General features: G+C 51.4%; 10 protein-coding genes across 10 annotated transcripts; 2 read left to right on the forward strand and 8 right to left on the reverse strand.

The window, feature by feature from the left end:
- Positions 1-793: 793 nt before the first annotated feature.
- CC84DRAFT_1257001 (MFS general substrate transporter) lies at positions 794-3,006 on the forward strand (the record flags this gene model as incomplete). Its single annotated transcript, XM_018184688.1, has 6 exons — positions 794-869; positions 924-1,117; positions 1,184-1,352; positions 1,401-1,454; positions 1,504-1,943; positions 1,993-3,006. 6 exons carry the CDS (start codon positions 794-796, stop codon positions 2,659-2,661), a joined length of 1,602 nt encoding a protein of 533 aa, XP_018038435.1. The 3' UTR covers positions 2,662-3,006.
- Positions 3,007-3,397: 391 nt separating this feature from the next.
- Positions 3,398-5,743, reverse strand: CC84DRAFT_1203553 (HET-domain-containing protein; the record flags this gene model as incomplete). Its single annotated transcript, XM_018181840.1, has 3 exons — positions 4,488-5,743; positions 4,254-4,442; positions 3,398-4,198 (listed from the first exon to the last, which is right to left on the reverse strand). The coding sequence occupies exons 1-3, from the start codon at positions 5,550-5,552 to the stop codon at positions 3,398-3,400; spliced, it is 2,055 nt and encodes a 684-aa protein (XP_018038436.1). The 5' UTR covers positions 5,553-5,743.
- A 625-nt stretch (positions 5,744-6,368) lies between these two features.
- CC84DRAFT_1162081 (vacuolar protein sorting-associated protein 35) lies at positions 6,369-9,551 on the reverse strand. The gene is made up of 6 exons (XM_018177901.1): positions 9,366-9,551; positions 8,676-9,310; positions 8,065-8,620; positions 6,996-8,016; positions 6,803-6,949; positions 6,369-6,752 (listed from the first exon to the last, which is right to left on the reverse strand). Exons 1-6 carry the CDS (start codon positions 9,500-9,502, stop codon positions 6,591-6,593), a joined length of 2,658 nt encoding a protein of 885 aa, XP_018038437.1. The 5' UTR covers positions 9,503-9,551; the 3' UTR covers positions 6,369-6,590.
- Positions 9,552-9,703: 152 nt separating this feature from the next.
- On the reverse strand, positions 9,704-11,718 carry CC84DRAFT_1114275 (MFS quinate transporter-like protein QutD). Its single transcript, XM_018175392.1, has 5 exons — positions 11,513-11,718; positions 11,282-11,459; positions 10,514-11,230; positions 10,087-10,454; positions 9,704-10,034 (listed from the first exon to the last, which is right to left on the reverse strand). Exons 1-5 carry the CDS (start codon positions 11,561-11,563, stop codon positions 9,738-9,740), a joined length of 1,611 nt encoding a protein of 536 aa, XP_018038438.1. The 5' UTR covers positions 11,564-11,718; the 3' UTR covers positions 9,704-9,737.
- A 363-nt stretch (positions 11,719-12,081) lies between these two features.
- Positions 12,082-13,079, reverse strand: CC84DRAFT_1162082 (uncharacterized protein). Its single transcript, XM_018177902.1, has one exon. It carries the CDS (start codon positions 12,930-12,932, stop codon positions 12,378-12,380), a length of 555 nt encoding a protein of 184 aa, XP_018038439.1. The 5' UTR covers positions 12,933-13,079; the 3' UTR covers positions 12,082-12,377.
- Positions 13,080-15,252: 2,173 nt separating this feature from the next.
- On the reverse strand, positions 15,253-16,209 carry CC84DRAFT_1203556 (uncharacterized protein; the record flags this gene model as incomplete). Its single annotated transcript, XM_018181841.1, has 3 exons — positions 15,694-16,209; positions 15,394-15,615; positions 15,253-15,337 (listed from the first exon to the last, which is right to left on the reverse strand). Coding segments are annotated over exons 1-3 (777 nt in total), but the record flags the coding sequence as incomplete, so codon positions are not given.
- A 1,136-nt stretch (positions 16,210-17,345) lies between these two features.
- On the reverse strand, positions 17,346-18,616 carry CC84DRAFT_1239231 (insect inhibitor with A fungal trypsin; the record flags this gene model as incomplete). Its single annotated transcript, XM_018183972.1, has 3 exons — positions 17,985-18,616; positions 17,729-17,928; positions 17,346-17,670 (listed from the first exon to the last, which is right to left on the reverse strand). The coding sequence occupies exons 1-3, from the start codon at positions 18,255-18,257 to the stop codon at positions 17,346-17,348; spliced, it is 798 nt and encodes a 265-aa protein (XP_018038441.1). The 5' UTR covers positions 18,258-18,616.
- A 784-nt stretch (positions 18,617-19,400) lies between these two features.
- CC84DRAFT_1214617 (uncharacterized protein) lies at positions 19,401-19,964 on the forward strand (the record flags this gene model as incomplete). The annotated part of the gene is made up of 4 exons (XM_018182651.1): positions 19,401-19,698; positions 19,758-19,808; positions 19,857-19,885; positions 19,911-19,964. 4 exons carry the CDS (start codon positions 19,401-19,403, stop codon positions 19,962-19,964), a joined length of 432 nt encoding a protein of 143 aa, XP_018038442.1.
- Positions 19,965-20,620: 656 nt separating this feature from the next.
- On the reverse strand, positions 20,621-21,385 carry CC84DRAFT_1214618 (uncharacterized protein; the record flags this gene model as incomplete). Its single annotated transcript, XM_018182652.1, has 1 exon — positions 20,621-21,385. The coding sequence occupies one exon, from the start codon at positions 21,383-21,385 to the stop codon at positions 20,621-20,623; it is 765 nt and encodes a 254-aa protein (XP_018038443.1).
- Positions 21,386-22,538: 1,153 nt separating this feature from the next.
- On the reverse strand, positions 22,539-24,272 carry CC84DRAFT_1162086 (uncharacterized protein). Its single transcript, XM_018177903.1, has 2 exons — positions 23,439-24,272; positions 22,539-23,379 (listed from the first exon to the last, which is right to left on the reverse strand). The coding sequence occupies exons 1-2, from the start codon at positions 24,071-24,073 to the stop codon at positions 22,866-22,868; spliced, it is 1,149 nt and encodes a 382-aa protein (XP_018038444.1). The 5' UTR covers positions 24,074-24,272; the 3' UTR covers positions 22,539-22,865.
- Between the last annotated feature and the right edge of the window lie 127 nt (positions 24,273-24,399).

Below are 24,399 nucleotides of genomic sequence, written 5' to 3' on the forward strand. Positions count from 1 at the left end.
AGCTCGCATTGTCTAATCATCAGTCTTTTGCTTGTTAGTTACCCGGGTACTCGTACCTCGCTGGGTTGTCCAGCTAGGCCGAATCTAAACTTGGCCTCGGAACGTTTTAGTTGTCTCAATGTGCCCCAGAGACTTGATTGCAAGCTGATGCTTGATGACGTCGACGGCGTGTCGTGTGCGAAACGTTACGAAACCATGAGGCAACATGGCAATGTCAGAAGGCGGTCCTGGCGTTCCTTCCCCACATGCGCTAGTGGGTACTAGCTGCTAGCTTTTCGCTTGGCTGCCTGTCTTAGGGCAATTGGCAGGGATCCGCCACTCCCCGCGAAGTCCGTCTCTATCAACTACAGCACGCAATCGAGTACTATTTCGACGTCGGAGTGATCTAACATGTTATCACTTGGAACGTCGTGTGTATGTAGCTGAGCAGACGTGGCAACATGGTTGCAAACGGACGGATATCTATCAGGAGATTGCCGATGGCCCGAAGGACGCACGGTCTCGCCCGAGCCCAACGCATATCTCAGAATCCCATTGGACAGTCCGCTCGTTAACTTGCTCTTGTCGCCGCCTTTTCTTTCATGCTCCTCACTTCATTCCTCAACACCACTGAACACGTTTTTTTCACACCTTCACTCTCTACTTCATTCCTTAGCCTGCTTTCGGCCTCCAGCAATCACGCACGACTCTTTGACGCCACGCGCAAGCAAGAAGATACTCACATAGCAGCCCCCCACGACCGCCACTGCTTGCGTCTTGGCGTAATCGTAAGGATCAAGTCAGGCTATAGGATATGTTTGGACTCACCAAAGCAAGAACAAGCCCGCGGACCCCAGACGAATTTCCTGTCGCGCAGCTCTTTCTCCTTGGTCAGTATAGTCGCACCTTCGATTCCTAGGAAACGTCGTTAACATGTGTCGCAGCGCTCGTACGAGTTGCCGAGCCCATTGCGCTCACCTCCATCTTTCCCTACGCTATCAAGCTCGTTGCCCATTATGGAGCATCTGAGTCGCAAGCGCCCTTCTTTGCGGGCATCCTTATCTCTGCCTTTTCTCTCGCCGAAGCATGCACAGGCATGTATTGGGGAGGCCTCTCAGACAAAATAGGTCGCAAGCCAGTATGTTACCTTCAAGATCGCAGTGGTTGCAGCCGGTTCACAGTCGATGGTTACTGACAATAGTAGGTACTTTTGATGGGCTGCTTCGGTACCGTCTCTTCCCTTTTAGTCGTTGGTTTCTCATCAAGCTTCTGGATGGCTCTCGCAGGCAGAATTCTTGGTGGTATACTAAACGGAAATATCGGAGTGATCCAAACCATGGTCGGCGAACTCGTCAAGAACCCGAAGCATGAACGTAAGTAACGTACGCTATCAATGAAAGTAGGGATGCTGACCAAAGTAGCGAGAGCATATGCAGTGATGCCTTTCGTCTGGAGCATCGGTACCATCATCGGACGTAAGCAGTCTTTCCTCCCAATACAATCCATGCTTTACTGATCTCGCAGCTTCGATCGGTGGTTACTTTGCCGAACCAGCAGATAACTTCCCGTCCTTCTTTTCTTCTGCTGGCATTTTTGGGAAGTTCCCGTACTTGCTGCCGAATATCCTCTGCACTGGGTTGCTTCTTGTTGCTATTCTCGCAGGCTACTTTCTGCTCGAGGAAACTCACCCAGATATGCAGCCGTGGAGCAGCCAAGCCGATCTCGACGCCACTACTGCCGAAACTCCGCTCTTGCCAGCCCAAGGTGCCATTGCAAACGCACCTGCGAACTTGACTGCCGAGAGCTATGGGACATTCGATGACGTAGACACGCACCACGACGAGCTATGGCGTGTCAAGTCGAACGGCGACTGGATCGATGAGAATTCCCCGTCGCACGAGAAGGTCATCACAAAGACAGTGCTCACTTTCGTGATTGCTCTGGGCATTTTCACCTACCACTCGGTAAGTTCAACGCTGCCTCGACGCATTGAATTGAGCTGACCCACTCAAGATGACATACGACCACCTGCTGCCCATCTTCCTCCAGGACAAACGCGCGGATGATGTTTCTTCCATGTCACTTTCACCGAACGCTTTTGGAGGAGGCCTCGGTATTCCACTGCAAAACGTGGGCATCATCTTGTCCATCAACGGACTCATCCAGTTGTTTATCCAAGGCGCCCTCTTCCCTGTGCTCGCCTCATTCTTTGGCGTTTGGCGCCTTCTCGTCCTCGTTACCGTCGGCCACCCCATTGCTTACTTCGTCGTTCCCTTCCTTCCGTTGCTCCCTGCTACCCTCGTGTATCCCGGAATCTACGCTTGTCTCACGGTCCGAAGCATCACCTCCATCGTTGCGTATCCGCTTCTCCTTATCATGATCAAAGAGGCCGCACCTGCGCCCAACCACCTTGGAAGGATCAACGGTCTAGCCGCGAGCACTGGCGCAGCGTGCCGAACCATGGCCAGCCCGATCGCTGGGCTACTCTACGGGATCTCGATTGATATTCGTTTCACTCCTCTGGCATGGTGGGCTTCAGCGCTGATGGCCATCGTGGGAGTCTTGCAGATCCCGTGCATGAGCCGCGCGGCGCGGAAGTGCAATGTTAGTGTCAATTCAGCTTTGTCGCAACGGCGTAAGAGCAAGGTTGTACACATCATGGTGGAGGACGTGGAAGCTTAAGGGCATAGCATCAGGAGTTGATGATGTTGTTCGCCCCGTTTGATGGATTTTACGACTTCTGCATCACGGCCTGGGATCTTGTTCCATCGAGGGAGGTGGCGGCGCAACAACATGCGGTATTCTGGTATCAGGCGTTTGAGCGATTCATTGCATTTCTTTCTTACTCTCACAGCGTTGGCACTCCAGAGAAATTTCAGCATCACCGGCGCAAACAGTCCTCTTCACATTTTTCATCAGGCGTTAACAGCATAGCATAGATAGCTGTAGCGACGGGAATTGGGTTTGGTGAGGGCACGCACATACCCCATAGAAGCATTCATATATTACAATGCATTGGTCAACAACAGTGAAATCCGCTGCGACGTGATAGTCGTTTCGTCAACACCATCACAGCTCTCAGACACTGAAGAGCGGCCCGCTGCTTGTTGACACCGGCATGGCATTACGACATGTTGACGTTGAACGTATCCACGGTAGCAAGAGAACTACGAACTCTCGAATAGCAGACTAGTGCTGACGTCTAGTTATCGCATCCAGATGTGGCGCTCCCACTATGATCTCAATTCATTCAGTACTCTCACGGAGAATGGAAGAGTATGCAGAAGGACTACGCTAACAGTTGTCAAGCCAAGCCTTGAAAGTGTTCACCAAGTCCTGTAGCCGCTATATGTGCTCTCGAAAGTTCGTTCTGGATAAGATCAAACATGCATTGAGTGGCGCAAGGTTGATGGTTTGCCTACACTACTATGACCGTACAAGTCCCATCCACGTCCATATCCACGTAGTCATCCTCGCTTAACCCTTCCTGAAGTTGGGGCAACAAGCTTCCGAAAGCCACTCTTGAAATGTGGTATGCAGTTCCTGCACGTCTATAAAAGGCTTTCCCGAGGGTGTGATCGCGCTTCAGAAGCATGCTCCATACGCCCCACTTCTGGCCACCATAGGTTTGGGACAACCATATTTCCACAATTGGCAAAACATGGAAACTGCTTTCTGGATGGGATTCGTCCTTGATTTCGGACTTGACAGATCTCAGGAAACGGGTATCCATGTGATAAGTGAACGCGCAAGCGCCGCCTGCCCTGAGTTCCACAGAAAACTTGAACTCATTAGAATACTCCGGAGGAATCCTACGCGGAAGCATGAGTGGTCCTTGAATATGTAGCTGCGAAGGAAAGGCATCGCAAGCTGGCGCGTCCAGGCATTGTGCGAGCATGTAGTTGGTCCTGTCTCTGGCTTCTTCTTTTCCGTATCTCCAATATATCTCTGTTTCGTATCGTGCAAAGGACCAACTCGGAACTTCGTTCGCGAGCTCATATTCTTGGAACTCTTGATGACGAGGTGACCACAGCAGGCTCATGGGATCGTTCATCCATGCTCCAAAGCGATAGCGATCCGTGGGTAGTATTGATTGGAAAGCATTCGCAAGTCCAGCAAGAGCCGGTAATCTGTCAGAGGGCTTTGATATGTCGCGTCGCATGTAGTCTACGATGATACATTTCCAAGCGTGATGAATCACGTGTTGCTTAACAGTTAGCTGCACTTCTTCCATATAGATCATTGTTAGGGTAGATCTCAACGACAGCACCTACCGGCTTAGTTGATAGCTCCCTCAGTTTGATCTGGGATACACCAACGTCGATGGATCTTCGCTCCACTGGGTTGTACGTATTTGGTCGCCCTTCCTCCAGCGGAAATCCCAGGGGCCACATTTCATCAGCCACAAGCTCATTGCATTCCCAAGAAACAGACTCCCCACCAAAATTCAACGTTCGGGCGGCCTACTTCTGTTATGATGGTCCTCCAAAATGTCAGTGACTTCTTACTAGTATTTGCTCCTGTAATACCCAAGCTCGCGTGAATAGAGGGCCCTCATGTCGATGCTCAAAAGGACGACCTGCTATCAAATAGCCCATTCTTTGGGGGCGGTCCAGCCATAAAGTCCGAACTATCGGAAACATTGGATTGCTCGGTCGCTGCGTGTTGACGAAGCCTTCTTCACCGCTCTCGGACTCTGCGGCCGCAAGATTACACGCAGCGCCTTTGTAGATGCGATGCATCGTCATGGACTCCCTTTTCCAGTCGTTCAGATCGTCTTGAATGATGCAAAGTGAATCGATCCAGATATATGCGAAACCGAGTGCGTCTGTTACATGTATCGCGTCTTGGAACACCCGGCTAAGTTCATCAATAGGAATTCTTTTCTTCCAAGACTCCAGGGACTGAGATTTCAGAGTCAAAAAATCCCCTTTGCCCCATCGGTGGCTAAGCGAAAGATAGGACGTCCCAGGTGCAATGGTTCCTCGGGTACAGAGCTTGGCAACCATGGTCGACTTTGAAATTCTTTCAACGTTGACTAGGCGCGACGGTATCCATGACTGTTCCTCAAATACGGTACAACGTTCATGCTTCCTCATACATTGATCGATCCAATTTCGGGCTTGTCGCATGGTATTATGCGAGCGAGTTCCAACCTGGAGCGACCTCTGCATACTCAACTGTCTGGCCCGGTCCAAGCTGAGACAGCAAAATTCAGTCTCGATGACTCTCATCGGGCTCCATTCGTATTCATCGCTGGGGGCTTCCCAGTATTGAATACAGAAGACGACGATAAATTCAAAGACCCATTGCCGAGACTTGATCCCTGCAAACTGGATATTTATCTTTCGACAACCACTCACACTCTTCAAAAGACGAGTACAGATATAACAGTCGGAATTGGCAGATTGTTCCAGGGTATTCATGGTAATGTGATGCGGCCTCATGTCGTCTTTACGCCATCCGATATATTCGAAGTGGAAGATCGATTCGCATTTGTTGCACAGAGACGATGTTTCGAGCTCTTCATTGCCGGAAGACACGGCAACAGAACACATGTGACTAGATGGCATGACCAGTGTCCTTCTATCTCCGGAATTCCAGCCCGGTTTATGCTAGACGTTACGCGACAGAGAAGGTAAAGCGATGAAACGTGCTTCTCCCGGTGAGAGATTGTTCTTAGTAGCGCGACTATGGAGGATATCTGCAGATCAGCAAAACAAATATCATACGTCTCGTAAACTAGTCAGGTTTTGCAATGATTATATTGCGGGCACATTCCACATGTCTCACCTCTTTCAGCCTTATCTTTTAGGACTCGTGAGAGACGAAATGGGTTGACGTGGTCTGGTGTCGGCAGGTCGCATCATCTGCCCACATATGCAGGGTTTTGGGCATGGGCCGCAGACAAATACCACGAAACTAGAGTGGCCCAAGTCATGTCCACGAGGAGACGCGAAGTGGCACACAGTGAGCCGCGGCCTAAGTCTTGGCGTGCATGAGCGAGCCTGCCTTGTCCGAGTTAACTTGAGCTCGCAAGGCTGACAAAGTCGTAAAAAGAGATAAGCAAATTGCATACATCGTACTGTCAACATTGTCTTGGAAGAACAATCGACGCGAAGCATTCATCTGCGTTCCATGGAGCGCAGCCTATGAAGTTGATGGTTTGACTCGTCGCCGCGGGGTTCGTGCCTGCGTTGGACACCAGAGCAACTCCGTTGCTGCTGTCCACTGGGAGCGAGGAAGAGATGACCCAGCCTGCGGCACCCTCTTCAACTCCACTTCGTATCTGCTACGGTTCTTGAGTATCATCGGCAAATCGCCAAGCGTAAGGCTATCATCAATTGCCTCCTAAAAGTTGTCACTGACTTTGTCAGCTTCCAATCTGAGCCTCCAGAAGCACCAACATGGAACACATTCTTGTCATCGTACACACACATCGAGTTTCCAGTCCAGAAATTTCTTATCTACTCTCCAGGCCCACCACCCTTCTACAACATTGACACGATCGCTATGCCTCAGATCCTCACTTCGCAAGCTATTAGTACAAGAAACCCCATGCGAGGCGAACACCCCTTACTAGGCCTCTTCCCTCTGACCATTCCGACGTCCTACTTGGGCGCCGTAACAACACCTTCATACTCTCTACTCGCGATGTAGTCCAGCGTACGCTGAAAATGTCGTTTCGGGTTCTCAAGCGCGGACGCGTTCTCGTTGGATTGGAGGTTGGAGTGGATTAGCTCGATGAGTCCGTTGAGATATTTGGTAGTGACCTAAGCTTCGTCAGCTTTGACTGATGTGAATAAAATTTGGAAACGCTTACCGCCTCGTTCTCCTGGTCAAAGTAGTAGACATAGCGGTTGAGAATCTCGACGAAGAGTTCGACAGACACCGCTGCGTCCATGCAGGCATCCGCTACACGGAGAGCACGCTGCAGACACTCGAGCACGCGCTTGCCGTCACGGTAAAGCTACGATGAGTCAATATATGAGCATCCAGTATTTAAATGAACTCACATTCTTCGGGTCCTCCTCGCCCAAAGCTCGGATCTCCGTCGCCCACCAGAGATGACTCGCCAGATACACCGCGCGGCATTGATCCGGCTTCTTGAGGAGCTTACTTCCGTGCAGCGCGCACTTGGTTATGAGGGTGTCGTAGTTCTCCTTTCCGAAGTTCCTGGTAGTATGCAGTGCGCTTGCAATAACGCAGACCGCCTGGAACTGCGCTCTTGAATCGCTTATGGCTTCCTCGTAGATTGTGAAGGCTTGTGCGAAGAACTCATACGCGACCTCTTCGAAGCCGTTCTGGTCAGCGACTTGTCCGCAAGCAATGAACAATCGGAGCGATAGGTCGGCGGAGCCTGTGACCCTGGTATACAGTGTCGATAGTGTGCTGTGCATGAACTTGTAAAGGGCAGATGACTGTGATTGCCAGTTGTCCTCGAAATGTTCGCGAGCTTTGTACCGACGTGCAAGCTTTAGGGAGGCAGTGATAATTGCTGGCGTGGTGAACTTGACACGTTCATTACCCTCCGCGAAGGCCTTTCGAGCAGTTTGCAGGAGCTTGAATTGGGTATCGTTGTCGGCTCCACGGATGTAGTGCACTATTCGTGCTAACCAGCCTTGCTCTTCTATCGTTTCGTCTGTCTCTTGCGCTCTCCGCTGAATAGGACCGCCGGGATAACCGGTGGCCTGCTGCATACCTTCCTTAATGAGGACCTTGAGAATCTCCAAGACACTCTCCAGGTTTTCTACTGAGGTGATGTGCGTTTGGTTCCGTAACAGACTTCTTGCAACCTCGCCCGCTACTGCCCTCCGCGTGGGATATGGCTGATTATGTAGAAGAGGAATGAAGTTAGGAAGAGCGAGAGCGGTGAACATAGATACGTATGTCTTGATGGGTGCCAGCAAGAGGCTAAGAATCTGGCTTTGACAGGTTTGCGAGTGCAGGTCAGCACTGTTCGCAAATTCCGTGACCTTCTGGTTCGCGAATGCCAGTACTTGGTCAACGTAATCCAGGCGCTCGGGGTAGATGTTTCTGCTGAAGTCAGTCGACTAATCCAAATGATGTATGGAGAAGACCCACAATGCAAGATTGGCTAGCGAAACAAGCAAACCAACAGTGTCCTGAATCGAAAGCCGTTGCATCTTCACCAGCGTCGCCACTTGTTCGTGGAAGATCTCGAACAGCTTCACGTTCTTTGGAATGCCCCTGTGCTTTTCGATCTCACCGTCTGTCTCGGCTGCTTCGTTGGCTTCGGATGCTTCAGGCGCTTCGGATGTTTCGGACTCGAGAGGCTCAGCAGCAGTCGTTCCAGTTGCTATCGACGCGGAATCGGCGGCAGTTTCCGACTCGGACGTACCGCCATTTTGCTGTGTTTCCGGTGGCGCCTCTTCGACAGGCTTTTGCTCCTTTTGTATCCTCAGTTGCTCCATGAGATTTGCTATCGCCTCCTCTTCCGTCTTTTTGCGCTGGTCTGGGCTTTCTGACTCGGACTCACGTTGCGCGTATGCAGACAAGCGGTCCATTAAACCGACTACGATTCCCTTGACGTTGACGTGCGGATTTAGGCGGGCGACTGCGGAGAGGAACTGGTCGAGGGTGTGGAGGTGGAATTCGTCGGGGAAGACCTGGGTAACAACTGGCGTAAGGTTAGCACCTGATGGGCCTCCCGTCTTGGAAGCGGTCTGGCTCACCTTCCAGTAGGTATTCCTGCGCCAGGACATCTCGGCATTGCACGATCTGCTCCAATAACGGGTTTAAGATCTTCTTGTAGTTCTGTAGATCGACCAGCTGGCTGAGACGGACGAGGTTGCTGCCTACCAGGAGCTGCAGCTCCTGACGCTCCTTGGTCCTCTGCTCCCGCTCTCTGGAGTGACCCTGGTGTTGCAGCCGTACCCATAGCTTGTTCATTTCCACGAAGTTGGTGAGTATGAAGCTGATTGAGTCCTGCAGATTTCCCTCGGGACCCTCGCCGTCTCCCTCGGGCAAGCAGTCGCGAGCCTGCCCCGCAAGGTAGTAGCGCAGAAAGAGGCCGCGAATTGGGTGCTGGACACCGCGACTCATCTCCATCATGTCCTTCATGATCTCCTTGACAGGCGCATCCTCAATGGCCATATATACAGTGCCCACGGTGACCATGAGATAAAGGCGAGGTATAATGTTCCCGGCATACTGCACGAGCTCGTACAAGTCGGCGAGGTGGTTCACGGGGTGGTTCTCGCGGAGGTAGACGGAAAGATGGCGCAGGGCATCGAAGACGGACATGTAGAGCTCGTAGTACTGCTTAGGTCCCAAGCTGCTAGTCCGCAGTTCCGAGACGAGCGTGGAGCTGCGCGCGGGTAGATTAGCAAGCGGGCGGTGGTCCAGAGAGGCCTGTTCGGTACCTGCACTTGAGCGCATCCATCAGCTTGCCGGGCGTCTCGAGGCAGCGGCGCATGAGCATCGTCTGCTGGCGGACCACGGCGAGCGCGTCCTCGAGCAGACGCGCCTGGTCCTCGACCGGCGGCGGCGACGTCGCCATTGTGTGTGTCGAAAGGTGGGATCTGGGCGCAGGGTGCGGAGAGATGGGGTAGCGCAATGGGTGTGGGATGCACCTGCCCGTGTCCATGGCTTGGCGGGGAACAGGGATCAGCTCCAAGCTCCAAGCGTCGTCATCGTTCAGCATCACCGTTTCCCAAACATCAACAAAAGCATGACATCTTCAGGTCCCTGTCGGGAAGCTCCTGGCCACGATTACATCTAAATACATACTTGTGTCACACTACCTCGCTCTTGACAACCTTTGCCTTCGTTGTCTCGCCGTCATCATCCTCGGCAAAAGCTTTGGCCGCCGGTGCACCTACCTGGTGTCGCTTCTCGAAGCCAAAGAGCTCGTCCATCTGGTCGACACGCAGCCCTTTCGTCTCGTGAATGAAGAAGAAGGCGTAGATGCTCGCACAGACCAAGCATGTGGCGAAGAACACATATACACCCCATCCCATGGACGTGTACATACTTGGCAGCGCTCTCGTAACCACATACGTCCACAACCAGACGCTCATGGCGGCAAAAGGCTACTGACGTCATTAGCTTTGATCGTGACCACAGCTCTGTTGTAGTACTCGCCCCAGATATAGACCTCAAAGAAGAAGGAAAGATCTCAGCTGAGATAATCCAGGGCAGACCATTGGCACCGAAGCTCCAGGCCGCCCCAAAGATCATGATCATTGCCGTAGCCCCCTTGCCGCCCGCAACAGTCGACGCTGATTGCGGAACGCCAGTCTCCGGATGTCCAATTGCAATGTAAATTGCAAGATAATACTGGCAAAAAGCGCAGGCAAGGGATGATATGATCCATGGCCACTTTCGTCCGAATTTGTCGATAAACCAGGTGAAAAAGATGATGGATCCCGCAGCTTTGATGACGCCGTAAATACCTGTCCAGAGCGTGACGTCAGTCAGGCCAATCGAAGTAAAGATTGTGGGCGAGTAGTCTGCGCAACTAGTCAGTCGTGGTGTACATCGGAATGTTGACGTTTTAGTGTGCACCTACAGTTGATGGCTGCGGCACCGGACCATGCCTGCCACATGAACATAAGAAACACGAGCAAGAAGCGATTCCGCATGCCTTTGAGCGATGACTCTCTTGCCGCACCCTTCATCACGCGACCCAGCGTAGCGTTAGTTGAGCCCACAAGAGCTGCGCGTTCCTTTGCGATCCCCTCCTTGATGAAGTGCACGTCTTCAGCAATATACTCGTGGTCAGCCGGTAGCATGCGAATGAAACTATACACTTGATATGCTTCCTCTTCGCGGCCACGCTTGAGCAACCATGTAGGGCTCTCCTTTAATATTGGCGCCATGAGGGCAAGGATTCCAGCCGGGATTAGCTGGACCGCCATAGGGATCCTCCACGCGTTGGAGTCGTTCGTGTCCAGGTTATGAACGATGCCATAATTAATCGAGAAGCCGATCACAGCTCCAGTTTGATAGAACGATTCGAAGAAACCTGTCAATCGACCACGGATGGCTGGTGGAGAGATTTCGGCGATGTAGATCGGTGATACAGCCGCGATGCCCCCGACACCGAGGCCGGTAAGGAGGCGTCCTGTGTAGATAAGGCCAAGGGAGCGGGATGGGACTGTTCCAATAGTGCAGAAAAGCGCACCGACGATGAAAACAATGTCTGACAAGATGACAGTCCAGCGACGACCGAGAAGCTCCAAAGAGAAGAAGGCGAAGAGTGCTCCGAAGAAACCGCCTGCCGAGTCTGAGCGTTCGTTAACACTGATCTGTAATTCTCGAAGGAATGCAAGCTTACAAATTGAAGTAAGATTTGACGATACGTCGTTCAATTCCTTCTTGCTCATCTTGTCCATGCCAAAGTCTCGCTGGAAGCTCTTCTGTGTGATGGTCGTCCCGATAAACGAGGAATCGTAGCCATAAGTGAGGACGCCCATGCTAATGACTAATGCCATGGCATACACCCGCCAATTGTACTATGAACCTGTGTTTTGGTGAAAGCTCAACATTACAAGGTGGTCAGACTTACGACTTCCGGCGGGGTCGGCCTATCCTCCTTTGCGCGAGCAAATCCCGTCATGATGGCGAACTGTTACTAATGGCCAGCAGTCGTTTGAAGGAGTATTAAGCTATCTGGCTGGTAACGGTTGTTATATTGCTGGCGCTGCGTAGATCTAAGCCATGCGGTCTCTCGGCGGTTCGGAAACCATGTTCCATCCAATTCTACCGTTTTCCCTCCGCACTTCACTCCGGGGTTCTGGGGTAAGATCTGCACACGTGACAGGTGGGGAACTCGTAGCCGGGCCTTTTCGTGACGCTTGCGGGGGAATGCTAACCCGGATGACTGAGCAGCAGGCATTCGAACAATAATCGCAGCCCTTCACTCTGAAAAAGGGGATGGAAAAAATCCATATCGGCGGTAGTTTTCGATTTTAGGTGCAAGGAGCTACTATGAATGGAAGGTGGAGAGGGAAGTGCACGGCACAGCGGACAGCGCTTTCCCTAATTGGGTAGACTACAGGCATCGTGCAACTCATCGACTCTCTGTGCATATCAGAGCAAGAATATGGGATCGACATGAGAATTCAGTGACTGATGTGTTTGCAACCCTAGGAAGGTAATGTTCGTACATGGTCTCCGTTGCTATGCTAGGATTATTGCTCAAACTCATATTCTAAGCTCATGTCTTGCGCACTGCATTATCATGAAAAACGCCATTCCGATGCATCGAATCGTGTATCCTTATCTCAACCGTGATCGAGACTCACCATTCGAACCACACCTCACCCCTTCAAACCGCTCGTTTCAAATATGTTCAAGAAAAGCACATTCCGACATTGTCATGGGCAAAGTCTGCGTTGAAGTGCCGCGTTGCGCAGCTGAGAAGAGGCAGACTAGTCCCATTTCGTCTTGATGGCATATCTTGTATGCCAAAACCCGTCATCGTACCATTCTGTTGGCGCAGGACCTTCTGTAATGGTCACAGTAACAAGGCTGGTTCCCGGATTTTTCTCTGATTGCGTAGTAGCCAACGCCTCAGACGTCGTTGCTGGATTGAATGCAGCCGTGGGGATGGTTGTGGTTTGAGCCGAGGTTGACGTTTTGGCCAAAGTGGCACTTGAGCTTGCAGATCTACTGCTCGACCTGCTCGAGCTAGTGGAGCTGATAGACGTCGTCGAACTCGTCGGTGTCGGAGCAGGAACAATTGTAGTTATCAGCCTGTCCGTGGTGGTGATTATGGAGGCAGCATCGGTGACTCGAACGGTTTTGGTCTGATCGTCGACTATAGTAGTCGTTCCTGGCTGTGCTGCTATTGACGAGCCTCCATCTACGTTGACAACTGCATAAGTCTTTGAGCGTGCTGCCAGATGTCGGTTCGGTGCGCCCTCCAAAGGTAGACCAGAAGTCAGAGAGAGCAGTAAGGTGAAGTACAGCGATGTAAGCTGCATGATGAAAGATATCAAAGAAGCTCTTGAAGTTGATGCAAGAAGGGGGACGGTAATATCGACGGAGGACCGTGGAGAGCAGATGTTCTCCAATGCAAGGAATTGGATCTTAGAAGATGCATGGTGGCGAAGCCTTTTGTGGTTCTCATGATGGAGGAAGATTGAGGTGGCTGGCTTTCGTCCTTCGCGAGGTTGGGCGGCCCGTGCACGCAACCGGTCAGCCGCGCGCTAGTTTAGCGCGTAACGCTGTTCTGCATGCGCAAGCCCTACCTTTTCGACAGTCTGCATATAGAAGTAAGCAGCGACTCATCTGCAGTGAAAAAGAATTGCGCAAGTAAGATATGTACGGGTCCTCTCTGGGACGCGGCTTGCCGCTTGTCCTCCCCATATGTCAGATTTGGGTCGGATTGTGACGCTTTGCAGGCTTGCGATTTCTCATTAGACATTACCGTCCTATTTTCCCATGCCTCATTTCGTACGAATTGGAGATGCCGTCATACCGTCCAGCCATCTTGATCCAAGGACTCTTCAGGTCGGGCTCGACAGCCCTCTATGTCTGGATATATCTAACAAAGTATGTACTCTTCTTTCGTCCAGAATGCTCTTAAGAGGATACGATTGTGCTCTATATCCTTCGCTGGCGTCTTTCTTTCTTCGCCGCAAACGCAAAACGAGGAAGAGGGCTGCAACAGCGATCAACAAAACCCCGATGGAAACCCCAGCACATATCCCGATCCACGATCCAGTTGTTAAGACGTCTCGGGTCTCAGATGCCAATGTCGGTGAAGAGGCCTGTGACGTGCTGCTGTACGGCTGTGTGAAGGTGTATTGCGTGATTAGCGAGTTCTGGGGAGGCGGTGTAGGTCTGTTTCGCGATGTTGCGGCATCTTCCTCGGTCCTGGGATCTTGCGTGGTTTCAGTCGACGCGGAGAGTTCCTCTGGTCTACACGCCATCTTTCGCTTATGTGGTTACGATTCAAAACAGTGAACTTGCCGTAGAGGTTATGGAAGAGCTTCTTGCGGACAAAAACGCTAGAGCCTGAAGGTATGAGATTCGACAAAGTGAGGCAGCTATAACTGCGCATTAGCGACTTGGCCCACTACGTTGGACGACACCACATACTCAACATACAGCTCTCCCCCATTCACCAACATCTCCAAGTCCTTCGGAAATATTTTAAGCGCAGATATCTTGGGGCTGCGCGCGCTGAATTGGTGGGGCAACCATGCTTTACATGAACGAAGGAGACAGTGTTTTCGCAACACGAGTCACACGTCCGGGCCGTGTGAATACCACGTTACATGCTAAGATAAGCCCACTGCAATTCCGTACCACGAGATACCAAGGCACCTACGGAGCCCAGCAATGGACTAGCACGGTAAAAACAGTATCACCAGTGGTACCCGCTTAGGGACGTATCAGCACCGCATACGCATAAGTAACACGAAACCGTCGTTACCCCGGCAATTCTATTTGTCCACCACAAATCCTACTATCGCAATCCAACGTTCGTTGAAATCCCAGCTTTAACATTGAGAGGACCGTTGACGATCCCTGACTGATTCAGCTCAAAATACACCTTCAACCACTGCGGAGTCTCCTCGTAGCGTTCCACAAGTCCTTCGCTTCCCAGTGTCGAGATCCAATCCCCAGTGGAGTCTGACCCAGGGTTGCCGGTCTGTACCCGCTTCGTTATCGCCTTCATCAGCTTCTTGCCCGTCTTTGCATCGAAACACATATCAATCTCTACCATGCAAGTGCTCCGGCCTTGTTGAGGAGCCAAGTACGCATCCGAGGCAGCGATAAAGTGCAGAGCTATGGGCCCCGCCATATAACAGTTCATTTTCTTTGCCTCGTCCTCATAAATCGCAAGCAGTATGTCTACTGATTGGTGATTCTGTCCACACGAGGGTTTCCACTTAGATGTCTTGGAACTTCTGCTTGCCTCGATCATTGCTCTTTATTTTGGACTTTGAATTTTACGAGTTAATACACTAGTGTGTACTCATTGCCACATCCTTTCAAAGTCTACATCAAAGACCCCTACCAAATCAGTCATCCGGAATCTGTGAATCCGTATCCTCCAAGTAGAACTCTAGCTTCTCAACCCGATCCAGCTGATCGTCTGATCTCATGGCCGTTAAAAGAGCCATTCGCATGTCATCGAAGTCCAGCAGAACATTGTCCCACTCTTCGATTGTTCCTAAAACCTTGTACGGATTCGAGAAATGCGTGACCACAAAGTCGATGTAGAACTGCCGTAGCTTCGCACCTTCGCAAGTATTATTGCATACAAAGCTAACCATGTTCGTCGTAACGAATGAAGCGGACAAGTTGTCGATATGATGCGCATCGTAGAGACGTTTCATAGCGTGGTTCTTGAATGTCGTTGACATCAACTTGTCGCCTAAGACCCAAGCTTTTAGATCCGCGTTGAACATACAGCTGGAGCTGAGCGAATACCTGTTGTAAAACATCCACTCGACGAAGAGGGAGAATACCCGTGGGTCTTCGTCTTCTAAGATGACGCGATTTTCCTCCTTCTCCTTGAAGTCGTGAAAACATACAGCCTTGAAGAAAAGCGAGTGATATGATATCAGAGCCTTTGGCAAGCACCATGTCTCTTGTTTGCCAAATGTAGCGGTTTTGGACCCAACAACGATGTCTATGCCTGAGCCTTTAAGCCTGAGAATGATTAGCACACAATATTCAGCAGCGAGTAAGATTGCAAAAAGTAAAGGTGTGATAGACAGCAAGACGCACATATGTAAGATCCTCGCACGAGTGGAAAGCGAAGATAGATTCTGGTGCGAGAAGCCGCTACTCGTAGTCCCCGATCCAACAGCTTTCCTCCCTTGAGCGTAGTCAACAACTCTAAGCTCCTCTAGACTGAAGCAACTGAACCGAGGGTCGCGAGTGATTGTTTCAATAGTTATAGTATCGGCGGTTTCGCCAGAATCTGCTGTTTCCTCGATTGGACTAAAGACGAAATGAGCCCCCGTTCCATTATTGACAGGCTGGCCCCCTGTATTGCTTCCAGAGTCTTCCGAATTGGTTGGAGCATCGGAAATCCAGGCGGTCGTGCTATTCGCAGAATCAAGGCTAGCAGTCGTCATACCGGGAGGACTTTGCAAGCTTAAGTTGTTTAGTGAGCTGCTCAGCTGGCTGTTGACTGGGTTGGCAGGAGCGATAATGGGGTGTGCGGACCCGACTGGTGTGGTGTGTGAAGCCATCGTTCCGTTGTTGGGTATATATCGCAGTTAAGTTTGAACAGAGACATGCAGCGGGTAGGTGTCACTGTATAGGGAGGTTGCGCGTATGCCAAGGCAATTCCCAAGCCTCCATTCATGTGACCGTTCCCGATTGGGTTAGATAACTCGTATCCGCATTGGAAACTGTTTCAGCTGCAGGTCCGATGTCAACATGGGCGCTAAACTCCTCGTTCCGTGTGGGGGCGCTCCTGTTCTAAAATTGATAAACCTCTTCAGAAGTCGCATACTGGTGTCCTTCTCCCAAGGCGTAGTCTTGTCAAAGAAACGAAGCATCACGATGGAGTATGCTGGTAAGAAGTCAGCACGGTCCGAAAGGCTAAAATCAACAAAAGACTTTGACTCGGATCGTATTCTTGTGAGTACTAGACACGAAAACCGCCACCAAACAAACTTGGTACATACTCTGTTACTGGATCGTGTGTCAAAGTGGTACTTTAAAGACCAATTCGTTTGTTGGCCGATTGCTGAGACATCATTCCCAGGATAGGACCACAACACCAGAAATAGGCCAGTATTTACGCTCTACTGTTTGGGGGATATAGGCAACGGAATATAACAGACGAGTTGAAGTATTAGTCCGGAGCCTGAGGTAATCGCTTTGTGGTTTTGAAATTCCCAACTTACTATTTGACATGCCGTGCAGTTTGTCTAGCAGCTACCTAAGGATAAGGGCATAAAGTGCCGAATTTGCTTATTTGTTGGCTCGAGGATCCGCAGTGAGCACGCGACACTCTACGTGTTCAGAGTGACATAAGTGCTCTGTCGGCTTCCCGGCGGATCTCAAGTACCTGGTCACAACCTTCGGGCATATGATTTACATATACCATGCACAACAGGTATTACAAACTATGCCGACTTGAGACTTGAGCAGCAGATCGATCTAGGCCTCGACTGTGCCACATCTGCGCGCCAGGCTCACGGATATTAAAGTTCGCTTGTCACCGGCATTGGCAAATTGGCAGATTGACAATTGGCAGAAGCTTCTTTGCAACTGTATTTAGACTACTACTTCATAAATCATAATCATGGAATAGATACTCTGCCACACAGTCCCCCCGTCAGCCCCCAATGCAAAACGCTCATTTCAATGCAACCAAGCTTTCCACAATCGCGAACTACCGACATCATTTCCAAATGCGATATTTACGAGTTAGAGGTGATGAAAGACCTGATTACGGAAGAGCCAACACGAGTGTAGACACCAGGAGCGTTGGGCTCAGCGCAGCCCTCGCCCCAGGAAACAAGACCGACAAGAGTCTTGGACGAGTCGACAATGGGACCTCCAGAGTCACCCTGGCAGGAGTCCTTGCCACCAGCGGCCAGACCAGCGCAGAACATGTTGGTCGTGATGGTGTAGCTTTGGTCGATGGCCTTGTACTGCGAAGCGCAGGTATCACGGGCAACGACCGGAACGCTGACCTTGCGAAGAGCAGTGGGGAGCGAAGAGCCGCCCTCGGTAGTGGTACCCCTATCTGTGGATTAGCCTCACTGAAGTTCCATAACGGGAACAATGGTGAGTGACTTACCATCCAGCAACGGTGAGGGTAGTTCCAGAGGCCGGGTCAGAGCCAGACGCGGCCAGGGTAGCGTAGCTGATGGTAGAGCTCGTGGGGATCGAGGTTGCGAGCTTGAGGATGGAAACATCGCCATCAAGGGTGTTCGAGTTGAAGCCAGAGTACGTCTTGATAGACGAAACGCTGACGACAGTACCACCAGAGTTCCTGTTCTGCAAACTATCAATCCCTGTTCATACTCGTGAACTTATAGTGCGGAGCAACTTACCAAGGATCCAGCGCGGACGGTGACGCGGGAAGCCGCGTAGGCGACACCGCAGTGACCGGCAGTGACGACAGTGTTCGCGTTGAGGAGGGAACCACCGCAGAAGTGAGAGCCGCTCACTTGCAGAGAGACGATAAAGGGGAAGTCGCCTGCAGAGGCAGCCTCTCCACCAACGATGTTGATGCTCGAAGTACCGGCCTCAGTCGGGGGAATGGCAGCGCCGAACACGGCAGCGGGAGCCACAAGGGCGGCGGTCAGGAAGGACTTGATGGCCATCTTGAAGGCTCGAATCGGCTAGATTCCCGGGACTGGGCGCTGGCGAAGAGTAACAGGTGTAGAACTGAAGCTGCAGCGAGCGGATGATTGCCACAGGTGTGTCGGTCACAGCATACTTATACAATTTGCCGACATTGCCTCAATGTCGAAATCTTGAGCCACGACAATCCCCGCCTATCGATGTGAAGGATCCAAGACAGCCAAGACTGCGCTGGCTACTTGCCTTCCGTTTGTGGTTCACTCTAAGTCGTGTGTGGTCGGGATGTACAGCAGTCGTAGTGGAGACGATTTGCTATCTGCTGTGCGTCGCCGGCGCTTGGTACCTGACTGGCGTTTCTAAACAGGAAGCTTGTCCAGGGCTTATCTCGCCCCCCCGGACACTGCCTCCGATCCCAGCCTCGGTGAGCTTGGGCATTGTAGCTTTGACTTTCCCCATTCGTTTGTAGTACAAACTTTTATTTCGGAGACATCCAATACCATAAGTTGTCGGTGGCGCACGATTCAAAACAATTGTCGAGGAGTGGGCGCGTATGGCGGGGCGAGTACCACTAACGAGGTCATCTAGAGATCAACATAAGTCATAAGCTTTTGAAACGTCTTGGTGGCGGCAAACACATGCTTGGAGGGCGCGCAGACCGGGGTAGCAGGATGATCTGCAAGAAACCTCCGGGATGAGTACATGGAGTATATTAAGGCGCACACCATCGCTATGCTCCAAACTGTGATTCGTGGGGCTAATATATATCTGCCCCGCCTTGGGCTTAGTGTTTCACATAGCCCCCGCGTAACACTGCGAACAAAGATCTCCTGGCTAAATAAGCGAGTACGCTAGCTTACCGCAGGCAGGTGAACAAGTGTAGCCTGATGCTACGGTAGTAAATCGGCGTTGTCCGGGACGAGCCAAGGTTCTCACAACATCGTAAGCACGTGTACAAGCGTATTATTCCTCCGTTTACCACTTCCGCCTTGCTACCAAGGCGAACCACGTCTCACCTGCCCCTTCACATTCTAGCTCCTACGAGACCAGCAGTGCACCGACGCCTGGCAACTTGGCATTTACAAGAACGCGCGGCCTCATATCGGCCGTTTGGCGCCTGCTTTTCTCCTGCTACTTCCGATTTGGAACCTTCGTTCACGGACACAATGGACACTCTCAGCGGACCCTTCATCATTGAAATCGATGGTAAACCTATTGCCAAAGTAGGATCGGACGCCGAAGACCACGTGCAGGCGACTACCGGGCCTGATGCTGCAGTGTTCACTCTGAAGGACCGAAGGCTCCAGTCTGGTGACTGGGTTCTTGCACGAGCAACCGTAGAGAACAGAAGCTTCCTTCCCAAACCTGTACGGTGGTTCAAGATTGGCGCCGACAGCGAAAAGCTTCCAGTGCACCCTGTCATTGCTCACGAGGAAGGGACTTCGTACCAGATCAAGTTTGCGAGTATGTTAAGAATCCCAAACGACCGACAACAGCCCGGATCTTCGCTGACAGGCATGCAGATGCAGGTTTGATAACTGAGGATGGTAACGTGCTGGCAGACCTTGGAGGAGGTAAAGGAAAATTGATATCGGCTGTTGAGCTTCTGCTAATTGAACCAGAAATGCCATCAAAAGTAGTCGTCAAGATGGTATGATGCACTGATTGGCATTCAGAAATGCGACGTCAATGACACAGGCTTGTGTGAACACGACAAGAACTTGGGATGAAAGATGCAGTAAGGAGTTGAGATGGACTCATGAAGACGAGTAGGAAACAAGGACTCGCCTGTACAGACATGTACTAATAATACTTACAGTTCGCCTTGCAGCGACTGGTCAGACAGCCATTTCTTTCCATGGCAGTATTAAAATCGTTTAGGAATTCCTTCTTTGACGATTCAGATACACGGCGTTTCTCGCTCACCAAGCACACATCTCCAAGCTTTGATATGGGCATCCGTGTTACGGACTTACGGCCTATTATTTCCGACACCAGGACACATGGAAAGCTGCTGAATTCTCGACTCTAGCCTTGTATCATACTTTCTGGAGTGATGCACAGGGAGATGCGGTCGGTGAAGAGTCATCCTGGATTTGCCAACGTTCGTGCCCTACGAACGCCTCTGTGGATGCGGACTGTACACAGCTGGCATCTCACTTGGCAAACCAGGGCCAGCATGCCGACGCGCGTCCCCGCTTGCGAGCTCCAGTGGCCCTCCAAGAGTCGGACTTGGCGGTCTAGGGTACTGATACGCAACGTAAGGCTGCTGGTACTGTTGTAATGGCGAAGAATCAACAGGCATGCTTTGCTGCTGCTGATAGCCATATACCGGCGAGGGAGTCCCGTAGCTAATGGGTGGTGTGGGTGTCGTGTACGAGTATCGCTAATCAAACATTGTCGTCGGCGAGCCTGATGGGTTTTGTGAGGGGCCGTTGTATGATTGGTTCCGGATTATCATTGGGATTTCAGCTCCAGCTCCCGCAGCAGTGGCGGTCTTCTTATTCTTCCGTTTCTTGACAAAATATCCTATGATCGCTGCGATTCCAGCGATGACCAGCGCTACATCGACACCGATACCTGCTCTCGCTGCGCTGGATATATATTTCCTCCTCACCGTATTGCCAGCTCCACTTCCGACTACATCTTCATCGTCCTCTGCATAGGGGAGGCCTGTTTCGCCAGGTTGAAGGCGAAGGGTCGCCGTGCTAGTCACGGTTGTCTTCGCGTTGAGCGCAGCAATGCGCGTATCACACGAAGTTGTCCACTCGACATCGCTGACTGTGGAAGTACTGAAGATCGTCGACTCACCTGTCGTTGTGATCGTAGTCGTTTCAGTTACTATTGTTTCCAATGTATCTGTGTGACTTTGCCGGAGCAAAATCAAGCCTCGGATCTGGATATAAGGCGGCGCTGCGGTAATCTTCGAATCTTGAAGCTCAAGACGTTGCAGTCTTTCTGAAGCAAGCGTTGCACTAGGTAACGACGGTATTTGTGGTGGAACGAGAGCGGCTGGAAGAGATATCGATGATGTTGGCTCCGCTGGCATACCTCTCCTACCCGTCCGAAGAGCCTCGCTAGTCACAGTGACCCACTCCGTAGCCGGATCCACATCGGCGGTTATCGTGGTGTAACTGAAGTAGGTAGACATGACGAAGTACGTGCTGTATAGAGTGGAAGTGTAATAATAGTAGTTGGTGCTGTACGTCGTTCTCCAATACGTGGATGTGGACCAATCTTTTTGTGCCTGGATTAGCCACTGCTGCGTAACATGTCACAACGGGTGATAAGGGCCTGCTTCCCCTGAACTATCGACGCGGTGTTACCCCAGGAAGGGCTGAGGCGAGCTACAAAAGGGAATATGCGCAATTGAGGCTTTGTTCACTCTACACTCGGTTTTTGTCAGATAATCTGACGTAACGCAGTAGCCAGACAGCCCAACAATCCTTGCTCCTTCTAAAAGTGATCATTCGTTACTTACACATCAAACGTGCACTGGCTCGATGTCGTCCCGCATGCGACAGTGTTTGCACAGCACCAGCCCAGTTCCCCTACAGTGCAGCAAATGTCGCTGGAGTCCACGCAGGTATACGTTTTGCCGGCTTCGTACATCGAGCAACCAGCTCTGCGGACTAGATGTTCGCGAACAGTGAGTGGCTACCCTTCGTTAAACATGCCGCCAGATCACTTACAGAGATGTGCAAATCCTTCCACATTCACATTCAAATTCGCATCTCGGCTCACGTCTCCCTTCCCATGCGCTCCCTCGAAGGCGAAGGATAACAGCCCTTCGAGTGTGTATTACCTGGAGCTTCGTGCACCACGTTTTCCGTCTGTTCCCAACCGCCTTGTGCCTGCGCAGCAATCCCAAGCGTCGACACGCAAAGCATGTGCAACCACATCGATCCTACCATGTCGCAGCCTCGGGAATGTAAGAGCTTGGAACATCTTTTGAGATCAAGACTGGCCCAATTAATACATAAAAGGACGGTTTCCGCTCTTGCTCATTGCTTTCGCATCGAATGCGAAAACATCCTTGTGCTGAGCTTGGCGTGGCGGAGGCCTTACCATGCGATCTGCTTGACAACTATAATCGCATCTCTAAAAGGAGAGTCATTCCTTCGAAATTTCTGTGAATCAATGCAGAAATGAAGGTTTCCAAATGAGGACACGAGGGCCAGTATTGGCCAGAAGAGGATTCCTTAGATTGGCCCGCCAGCCCACATCTACACGATTGAGCACTATAGAGCTGTTAGTGCTCTCGGCGAATAGGTTCAAAGGCGATGGAATGAAGCAAAAGAAAAGGTGGGTATTGTTCCCGCTATGGCCTAAGTCCATATCAAAATTGTTGAACGGTCGACCGTCTCAGCTGGCACAAAGCGCGAGCTCACCAGAGATGTCCTCCTTAAGCCTCATAACTCCAAACTGATTGATAACCCGATCGAGACCACAACGCGTGTTTTCCACCGACACCGATCCCGACTGGAACCTCGCTAGCTTTTGAAGCTTCGGGAAAGTTGGTTGTTCGATGTATAATCTAGATTGACTTCGATCAGTCTCCAAACCATAGATATTGGCAACGTCGATATTGACGCTCAAGACAGTTTTCGTGGTGCCCGCTCATTCTCGTGTCACCGTCCATCATGGATCGCAAGTGTCGATCCTGCTTCCGGCTCCTCTCCACTCCAAACCTCCATCATGTCCAACCATTCCAACATGAAGCCTGCCACAATGCGCGCCCAGTCTCTTACGACCTTCATATCTAAATGCGGTCCGTCGTCCGCGCTCGTGTGCCAAACCCTCGGAAACGGCTGAGGGATAACATGGAGGGTTTCTACGCCCCTCCAGATGAAAGGCAAGTGGTCGTCCGAAATGCCGCCCAAGGCCATTGTCTTGTTCACGTCGGGTAGGAACGGCGAAGGGGGTGAGGATTCGAGGAGATTAAGGGAGCGCATGCGTGACTCGACGTTAGAGAAGGCGCGGTAAGCCCAGTGCGTGGTGGTGTAGTAGGACGGCACGCTGGGTTCGGAAGAACCGAGGAGGTCGAGGAGCATGAAGAGGGATATCTGGGAAAGCGGCGTTTTGTACTTGTAAAACTTTTGGGCTGGTGGGTTTGGGCTATTGACCCAGAAGTTAGAAAGGGATCTATAGTCAGTGTCAGCGATCCGCATTCTACAGGTTTTAGAGGAAATGTAAATACATACCTTGAGCCGTATAGCGAATCCGTGTCCGTCCATGTCTCAAATGCCTCCTCGCCATCCAAGAACAAGATCTGAATACCCATGTCCATATCCACGTCTCCACCCTCTCCTAACTCAGACATCTCGTCGTACATCTGCTGTGCATATCCATCCACCACCTTGGCAGCCCACATGATCATTGCGCATGGAGCCGCACTGTCCGTCGCGCCAATGAATCCATCTGGCTTCAGCTTGCTATCGTAATGCGCGACAAGCGTAAGAAAATTCGTCTGTCCGGGCTTGACCCATGGCGGCTCGCGCCTGATTATGAGATTCGCAAAGGGGAGCTCGGTGTTCTTGGATGTCGGTGTCTTCTGTGTGCTATTCTGCCATGTGATAGTCCACTTCGGCAGTTCGCGCTGGAAGTAATCGACTAGGTGACGCTGCGCGACGACTTGGCCGGCTGTTCCGGGAACTCGAGGTATGAGGAGCGGTGCGAGTATGCCGGTGCTGTTATCGATGTTGAACTCGTCGCCGGGGGAAGGTATCGCGCGCAGGAAGCCGTCGGAGAGGGGTTTATATGCCGTACCCAAGCCGATTAGCAAGAAAAAATGCAGCCATAGTAGCACGCCTCGCAAAGGAGGCAACCGGGAAGCCATGTTGTTTGTGGTGTGTGGTGGATGCTTGACAGCATTGACATGCTGTCAGGTGGAAGTAGCGGCGACGTAAGGCATGCGCGAGTATCAGAATGTAGCGCAGGGCTGCGGGCAGGACATCGTGAACTGTTTCAAGAGCCAGCTAGCCGAAACGTACAGAGTCCAACAGGAAGGTCAGACAGGTGCCCCTTGAGCAGTGTTGCAGCCAATGCCGTTTTCCCGATGGCTGATCTTAGTGTTTCATGGAGAGCCAAGACGAGTGCACGTGACACTTTGATCGGCTGCGCTTTCCAACATTAATGCCATCGATCTTATCAGATGAGATGCGG

This window comes from Paraphaeosphaeria sporulosa, assembly GCF_001642045.1.
Source record: "Paraphaeosphaeria sporulosa strain AP3s5-JAC2a unplaced genomic scaffold CC84scaffold_3, whole genome shotgun sequence".
In the NCBI taxonomy this organism is placed as follows: Eukaryota; Fungi; Ascomycota; class Dothideomycetes; order Pleosporales; family Didymosphaeriaceae; genus Paraphaeosphaeria; species Paraphaeosphaeria sporulosa.